The following is an 8,999-nucleotide window of genomic DNA, read 5'->3' on the forward strand; positions in this document are numbered from 1 at the left end:
CAGGTATAATTAAAGCGATATTAATTACGCAATCAAGATTTATTTTATTCTCTATTAAATACCCAGTCTCAGATCGGGTATCTCAAAAAAATTATTTTCTAATTATTTTGGGTAAAAATATATTTTTAAAAAAAAATCAAAAAAAATTTTGGTTGAAATACCAATCTCAGAATGGGTATTCGCACATATACCAATCTGAAAAAGTACCATTCTCAGAAAAAGTATTTCATTTTTAAAAAATGAAAAATTATGTTAAATATCCGAGATAACATATTTTAAATATCCAATTTAATAAAGCGTATTTTATCGGTATTTTTTACCGTATTTCACAAATTTGATATTTTGATTACCTATTTCAAAAAATAAAATGCGGTATTTTTGGCATCATCCGTGTTTTTCACCTACAGAGAGAAGGAACACATGTACATGGTTGCTCTCTCTCTCTCTCTCTCTCTCTCTCAGAATCTCTCCCTTCCTATCTCTCTCACACACACAATGGTCTGCCTGACTGCCTGAATTTACGTTGATCCATCCAAGCACACACAGGTAACTAAGTAATCAAATTACACACATACACATTTTTTAAAAATTCGAACTTTATGTTCATTTTATGTTATTGTTATTTAGTTTTATTAATTTAGATAGATCTTCAAGCCTTTTTTAGGTTTTTCAATTGGGTTTTAATTTTTATATTGATTGCTTATCATCTGACTATACAAGTGATTGAATAATTATTTGTATGAATTCTTGTTGTATCAAGATTGAAAATTTATGGGGTTTTGATTATAGATTTGGTGATAATATAGCTGCAGTTGAAGATTTATGTACATTTTGAGAGGCAAAAAAGATATAAAGATTGAGGGGTTGAAGGGATTTTAAAGGGGGAGTTGGGATGGGGAGTACGAAAACTGTGGAATCGACAACACAGGTGCTTCGCCGTGATCCTTATGAGGTTTTGAATTTGTCGAGGGACGCGTCGGATCAGGATATTAAAACTGCATATAGGAAGCTTGCTCTCAAGTAATTTCTCTAAACGATTGAGTAGTATGATGTTATTAGGATTTGCAAATGTTAATGCGCTGTTCTTTTTAATCGTGTAATGAAATTTTAGGATTGTTTTTTTCGTGTGATAGAAGTGATCCAAATAATAATTGTTGCTTTATTGATTATGTTAATGTGCAAATGAGCGTTTTAATCTTTCTCTATCACTACCTGGTTTTGAAAAAACTGCGGTTCTTGAAATTCGATTAACGTTTATTGTACTTGAATATATTTATTATGGCTGATATGGAAATAGCTTTGATGACATATTTGAAGCTGTTGAATTTTTAGTAATCGTCTAAGCAAACAAAAGATAGAGTGGTTTGGAATTTTATTTGTACTTGATTCTTGATTAAGTTGACTGCTACATTCTCGGTGGTAATGAAATTACCTGTCTACAGGTATCATCCTGACAAGAATGTCAATAATCCTGAAGCTTCTGAACTTTTTAAGGAGGTTGCCTATTCTTACAGTATTTTATCTGATGCAGAGAAAAGAAGGCAATATGATAATGCTGGATTTCAGGTAGATTTCTACTAAAAAACTACGTTTGGTGCTCTATTTGTATATTCTGAAAAGATCTATAAATTTGATGCTTTTAAACTGTATCTTCCCTTTTGTACCAAAGTCTGTGGCCTATAAGATGTGTGTAGAACGGAAGGACTAATTTGAGGTGACTACGAGATATTATAATTTTATTACCAAATGTAAAGGGTTCAATCCCTAAAAGCATTTGCAACTATAGAAAGAAGTATATTTACGGTTATTTACAAGCCAGATTACGTAAATACGTATAGGAGCACCGGATTGATTTATATATTAAGTACCATATGCATGTCTCAGTGTTGAAATTATGAACAGATCGATAACACTATGCAATAGTTTGATACTTAATTACTGTCGTACGTGCCTGCAAACCTTTATCCCAGAAGTTCTTATGTGAAAATTGTTGCGTATATAAAATAGAGTATTGAAAGAACTATTTTCTGGATTTATGACTAAAATAAAGTCAGATATATGTTGAGGCCGCGGTTGATAGATGTGCAAACTAATGATACCTTTATGATTATGTATTGGATCCTAGCGTAGAGAGTTTATCTACCCTTTCCAAGTTTCCTATGTTAGTAACGGCAACTGCATATCTTCTCGTTCTCCTATCAATATTCGTACTAATCTGCCAGGAAGTAGGGATTCATGGTTCACAAAATGAATCCCCGTGTCCTCCGTTACCCCTGTATGGGATACTTGGATTCTTTGGGATACCCGAATACTCACAAATCTTAACTATTACTTTTTCTTTTTCACAATTTGTACTACAAAAATAAATGGTTTGGCTAAAATTCTTGATTATAGATGCTTATATAATGAATTTGATTTAATTTGCATAAAGTTTTCAGTTTTTTTGATAGATTTAATAATTCAACATGTATTATAAATATGTATTTATGACATTATTATATGTGACTGCACCTAAATCCCCATATTATCTTATGTGTTGCACCCACATCCCCGTACTATGCACCTGCCCGCGTCCCTGCACCCGTATCATTTTTTCTCAGCTTATTTGCTGTGTTACATAGATTAAGTTTTGTTACTTATTTTTTTACCTCTTTCTTGGGTTATACTGCTTTAGAAGCATAATTAACAAAAAGGCAGTGGCATTGTTATGTGAGGTGATCATTCAATACACCTACCTAGCTACAGCCTACAGTATACTTTACGGAAGTGGTATTGATATAATGGGATAAAGATTTGACAAATGATAGGAGTGGTGTTTTTTTATTCAGATGTTTACGAATTCTTTTGTAGTTGTTGCTTTCTTAAAAATCTGGTCTTACCGTATAGAGCTGGAAAATTATTTACGGAACTCGAAATTTTAGTTCATCCTTCCAAGTCATCAACATTCGGAAAGTTATTCCTATCGCAAATTTGATAATTGTGCAAACATTAGGGATTGATTTTCACATAATGCAGTACATCAATAAATAATGTTTGCTGTCACAAATTGACTTTCTTCATGAAAAGAGAACTTTGATTTTTGTCTTAGGATAATGACGTGCCTTAAACTTTTTTTTTTCATAAATTAGGGTGATTTAGTTATATATTGAAGTTTGACGATTTCTAAACTATACTAAACTAACATTGCAATTTCTTACTCATCTTTTCATTTCTAAATGGTTTTCAATAGGCTGTTGATGCTGAAGGCTTGGAGATGGAAGTTGATCTCTCTAATCTTGGAACTGTCAATACTATGTTTGCTGCATTATTCAGGTAACTTTATTTAGAAAACGTTAGCATCAGCTATGAAGGGAGTATCTTACCGAGTCACTGTAATTATTCTTAGCAAGCTGGGTGTTCCCATTAAAACCACCATTTCTGCTAATGTTCTTGAGGAAGCATTAAATGGAACTGTTACAGTGAGACCTCTTCCGGTTGGAACTTCAGTTAGTGGAAAGGTACACATTTGCATATTTAGATTGCCCTTTAGATTTCTTCTTGATGTTAACTTTGGAAGTTGTGAGGCAGGTAGAAAAGCAATGTGCCCACTTTTTCGGGGTTACAATAAATGGGGAACAAGCTGCGGAAGGGATTGTAGTCCGAGTTACTTCCGCTGCTCAAAGCAAATTCAAGGTATAATGACATGCATAACAAAAGTTTTATGCTTTAGAACGGTCAGTTTAGCTTCTCTTTTCCTAACCCCATTACATCTGAAGGAATTACTAAAATCTTGCAGATGTGATTTTGCAGCTTCTCTACTTTGAACAAGAAGCCCCAGGAGGTTACGGGTTGGCTCTACAGGTGACACTATATTTAGTTATTTGTTGAATTCTTATAATATTGGATTGCCTTCAGCTTAGCTCAGTATACTTGAAATCTATTCATTAAAATAAAAGCTTGTTGCATTTTTTTTTCTGAGATCTTGAGCATGATAATCATCACGTTGAGGATCACTAGTGTTCAATAGTTTGTGTGTGTTTGTTTATCTATTTAGTTTGGGTGTGTTTGTTTATCTATTTAGTTTGGGTGGAGGGGAGGGGGATTTAGTGTTGTTAGAGGGGCGCCAAGGTTTCGGCCCAGGAGTCTCATCCCATACCTGAAAACAACCCATGTATCCCTGCCCCTATTTGGTCCTGGATCGGACTGGGCTTGGTTTGGGGGGTGGGGGGGGGGGAGTGATGGCCCATGATCTCTCCCTGCGTGGATTGGTTGGACGTATATTTAAATCCATGAAACCTAAGCTGTGAGTAAACATATATGCAGACAGCAAATATCCGCTATCTAGTTGAGGGGATAACTGAATAAGATATAGCAACGAAAATTTGGATACCATAAGTGTCTGAGCTATAGATCGTACCAATGATTGAGTTACTTCTATGATTCAATTATGAAATGTTATGTAACTATTGCAGATTAGGTAGACATCATATAATCTTAAACTTTTAGTGAAATGGAGATGGTTAAAGTATAATGAGAGGAGAAAGCCTAGTCTTCGGAAGAACAGAATAACAAAATTCTAGATGGATGAAAAATATGCCATTTTGCACAAACCATATAATTTAGAGAACTTCAGTGTTTTAATATCACGATTGAGGGTTTTAGTTCAGTTTGGCTTTAGAGAAAATAAATGTTTCAAAAATTAATTTTTTTTCTTCAAGAAGCTTTTTTTGTTACTTTACGGCACGGAACTTGAATCAGGACTCAGGAGACTTTGAATTTGGTTTTACAAGATCAGTGTGGCTGTGCCTTGAAACTTGAACTGCAATAAGTGTCGATGTTGATATATAATTTCTATACTTATTAAATTGGTGACATAAGTTCTTGGTTACAGAAATTACTGAACATTATAAACAGTTGGTATGTTTCTCTACTTTTGTTATGGGCATATGTTAGACAGCTGTTGAAAATGGATAATACAATTAATACTCAGCTGCATGTATGTATGAAGTTATTTGATTGTATATTTTAGTCTAAGATATTTTTAGAAGATTATAAAAAAAAAATGTACATCAGCAATGTTGTAAGTTGTTAAATATTTTATTAGATAATAAATATTAATTGGGCTCTTATATGTTAACCAATAGTGTATCTTCGTATCATTCAAACTGATGATTATTGGTGATTGGGAGTCGCATAAAATCTGTTCATTTTCCTTGGGTAGTATTCAATTCAGCAGCATTTGCTTATAATATGTCCATGCAGGAAGACAGTGAGAAGGCTGGTAAAGTGACTTCTGCTGGGATGTATTTCTTACATTTTCAAGTGTACAGGATGGATACAGCTGTAAATGCGGTATATGCATTGCACTGACATTTAATATTTCCTCCAAATGAGTTTCATCAACATGTTGTCATCTTACTAGTTAATATGTGTCTGTGCAGTTGGCAATGGCCAAGGACCCTGAAGCTGCTTTTTTTAAAAGGTTGGAAGGCCTACAACCTTGTGAGGTCTCAGAACTAAAAGCTGGAACCCACGTATTTGCAGTTTACGGTTTGGAAGCTTCATCCTTTTCTGTTTTGGACATCTAATAAGCTCACTTACAGTTATCAACCATTTTTATTAAACTGTATGTTAAATGTACTAAATTAATGCAGGAGATAATTTCTTTAAAACTGCTTCTTACACAATTGAAGCTCTGTGTACAAAGTCATACGAGGATGCAACTAATAAGCTCAAAGAAATTGAAGCTCAGATCTTACATAAGAGAAATGAGCTACGCCAATTTGAGACAGAATACAGAAAGGTAATGGCCTTTAGTTTTGCTCTACTGGTTCAGGTTGTATATGTTTTTGCAGTATTATGATATTATCTTGTTCATGCATTCTTAATCTATCATTTTGTAGGCATTGGCACGTTATCAAGAGGTGACCAACAGATATAGCCAGGAGAAGCAAACTGTAAGTTGTCTCCACCCATATGCTATGAACTGTCTTTTTTGCCTTCTAATTTATGCACAAGAAAAATTATACAGAGCACAGCAGCATAATCACAATTGAATAGCTCAAACCATAGGAAATTCATGTAAATGATTTGAACACCGTCTTTGCATCATTGCCCTTCGAGGAGATAGATTTTGTTGACTTTGTTCCGGGATGTTGATGCTCCATACCAGTATGCCACTATAAATTCTGGTTCCATTGTGCTCCTTAACATTATAAATTTTAATTTTATTCGCCATATCTGTACAGTCAAACTGTTTAAAGAATCTTGCATGACTTCCACTTTTCTTTTGTTCTGTGAACCTAATCTTATTGTTGGTTTGCCACTTTGCCTATTAGTTATGCTTTGCTCATATTGGGTTATTATTCTGCAAATAAGTGGCCCTCGGTGGCGGACACACATTATGGCCATGGGTAGCCTTCACCACTCCTAGCTTTTTTTTTAAAACTCTACATAGTAATATGGGTCATGCAGTTTTAGTTAGACAAGGTTCTTTTTCACCCCATTAAAAACCCAAACTTAGACTCGGATGAGATATTAATGACTGTAGTTGGATGAATGTCAATTGTCTTTATATTTTTTGACATAGATAATTAAATGGGAAAAATATATTTTACAATTTTGGTTGAAATTTCCTTTTTCACGACTTCAAGAGTATTAGTTGTATTATACAATATATACGTGTATTCTTTATATATATTATGTATGTTACATATATTATTTTGTTTGTATCTAACACAGAATTAAATGGTCCCTCTCATCATTTAAACCTGGTCCTTGGTTCTCCAATATGCCAATAATCATATAACATGTGTCATGAGTAATGACTGACCTGTCATCAAGTAACTCAGATAATAATACACACACATCAAATTCAATATATTATACCAATAAACACTAATTAAGGTTGGTATACAGCCCAATAAATACACTACTGAATATTATCATTATAAAGCATATCAATATTCATCTAGTGATAGTGTTTTAATTATGAATATAAGTATCAGTTAATCAGTTACATAATGTGAGGGTTAATAAGGCTCTAATCCCTTACAATTGTAAGTATGAGAGAGTATTATCCAACAGCAGCAAGTCAGTACCCACTTCTCTCTGACCCAAACCAACAGGGCCATAATCAAAAGCTATGGACGACTTGTAAATATGTCTCTCTGTAAAGGCACCATGTTAGAAGTGGAGGCAATTGATCCCATTGAACATGCAAATATTTACATGTCTATTATTTTAAGTATATTTAAAGTAAAATTTGCTATGGAATTAATTTTCGACCTTTCATAACTAAAATATAGATATATCTATATAAATTAATTTATTAAATATTCTGAAAAGACCCCACTGAAAATAAATAATGGCTCCCCCTGCTTATGCTAGATATTAGAAGTCGAATTTAATTAGTCATCGTTGTGTTTGCAATACTAGGTTGAAGATCTACTGAAACAACGAGACAGCATACATTCTACATTTACAGTAAGTAAGCCAGCCACTCAAACTAGTGTGGATGCTTCTAGTGTTAGCAATGGTAGTAGTAGTAAATTACCTGCCGAAGATTGTAAAGGGGAGAGCCCTGGGGAAGAAGGTAGTTCAGATGGAAAAGATAAGTCTAGCAAGAAGAGATGGCTAAACTTCAACCTAAAAGGTTCATTTGATAAAAAAAGTGGTTGAAAAGAAATTGATTGTGGATAGTCTATACCGTGCTTTAGGGGACTGGAATTTCGTTTCATTCTTGGGCTCGCGTTTCACATGGGATATTTGTTGCCAGCAGAGTGCTTGGATGTTGTTCCTTGTAATTTGTTTCTCCGTTGGGGGATTTTTTTGCTCAGGCTTGTCATCATTCATTGTTATTATTAATTCTGTGAAGTAAGGAAATTAAAATATTTTTATATTGATTAATTTTTCTTTTTTATTTAATTCCTATTCATTGAATCTTTCTCCTCAGTTTGGGAATTTATATAACAGATAGAATTGAATTGGTCAACATGTAATAGTTATATTTTTGAATAGATCTTTTGGGCAGTTGTACTGAGAATTATCTCTAGTTGAATATGCATATACTTGTGTTCTATACATTCTTTAGGTAAGAAAGGGGAGAGTAGGAGCTTAAGCTTCCATTATGTACTTGTATAGCTGAAAATATTAATGATTTATATGCATGTGTTTTGGTGTTGTGTATCATAAGGGTGTGAACGAGTCTACTACTTGTGAGCAGTTTGAGTGGACAATTTACGGACCCAGTGAGTTTGAAAATTTTCAACCCATTAATATCAAAAAAAAATTATAACCCAACCCCATTATATGGGTGATGGGTTGGGTTGGGTTGGGTTGGGTTGGGTTGAATGAGTTGAATAAGAATAATAGTAGACAATAAAAAAAATGCTACATACAATAAATGATCGTTCAAATTATTATAGGTATATTAAAACAAGTATAAAAATATTTGTCCGCAAGGGTTGACTCAGTTGGTTAAAGAGGGAATAATTATTCTTTTGGTCACATGTTCGAATCTCCACGAGAGGAGAATTTATGATAATGTCTCCTCAGTCAAAGCGTGATTTGCAGGATATTGCGGTTTACCAAATTTACATGACTGAAGCCAGCTCTACCAAAGACCCTGTTAAATACTTATAAAGAAGACTTGAAATACATGGACTTAGGTCGAGTCATACCCACTCTATTTGAAATGCTAAATATGAACGTCTTCTCAAGGTAAGATTTCAACTAAAAGACCAAGTCATGAGCTTTAGAAGTAGATAATTTATGCTTTATACTAAATAAATATTAATTCTTTTTACGGATCCTTCCAAAGTGATGTTTGTAGGAAAGAAGGAAAGATGATTAAAAACTTAATGGAGCTTGTATTATTAAATGATTAAGTAGGTTACGTATTTGCTTCATTGGTTAATACTTAGTTTTCTTCTCTGATAAGCACAAGCTGGTGGGCCGTGATCGAGGATTTGGGAGATCTTAAGTTCATAATATGGCCGGGGATCACTTCAATCATACCA

The 8,999-nt window shown here is 33.7% G+C and overlaps 1 protein-coding gene across 3 annotated transcripts; it reads left to right on the forward strand.

Annotated features, from left to right (window-relative positions):
- The first annotated feature begins 391 nt into the window (after nucleotides 1–391).
- Nucleotides 392–8,061, forward strand: LOC141678306 (chaperone protein dnaJ 15-like). Of its 3 annotated transcripts, none has more exons than XM_074484586.1 (12): nucleotides 392–546; nucleotides 790–1,020; nucleotides 1,443–1,566; nucleotides 3,230–3,312; nucleotides 3,386–3,497; nucleotides 3,568–3,672; nucleotides 3,790–3,840; nucleotides 5,242–5,331; nucleotides 5,421–5,529; nucleotides 5,634–5,782; nucleotides 5,883–5,936; nucleotides 7,417–8,061. In XM_074484586.1, the coding sequence occupies exons 2-12, from the start codon at nucleotides 893–895 to the stop codon at nucleotides 7,657–7,659; spliced, it is 1,248 nt and encodes a 415-aa protein (XP_074340687.1). In that variant the 5' UTR covers nucleotides 392–546; nucleotides 790–892; the 3' UTR covers nucleotides 7,660–8,061. The 3 variants fall into 3 exon arrangements, with proteins under 3 accessions (XP_074340687.1, XP_074340686.1, XP_074340688.1); XM_074484585.1 differs by having other exon boundaries at nucleotides 807–1,020; XM_074484587.1 differs by having other exon boundaries at nucleotides 813–1,020.
- Nucleotides 8,062–8,999: the final 938 nt, after the last annotated feature.

Source organism: Apium graveolens, chromosome 8, assembly GCF_009905375.1.
Source record: "Apium graveolens cultivar Ventura chromosome 8, ASM990537v1, whole genome shotgun sequence".
Taxonomy (NCBI): Eukaryota; Viridiplantae; Streptophyta; class Magnoliopsida; order Apiales; family Apiaceae; genus Apium; species Apium graveolens.

Bases quoted from the DNA above. Each gene is read 5' to 3' on its own strand.
- LOC141678306 (XM_074484586.1), top strand. From the start codon at position 893: ATGGGGAGTACGAAAACTGTGGAATCGACAACACAGGTGCTTCGCCGT. The intron at 1,021-1,442 runs GTAATTTCTCTA...ACCTGTCTACAG, and splicing joins TATAGGAAGCTTGCTCTCAA to GTATCATCCTGACAAGAATG. The intron at 5,332-5,420 runs GTATATGCATTG...GTGTCTGTGCAG, and splicing joins TGGATACAGCTGTAAATGCG to TTGGCAATGGCCAAGGACCC.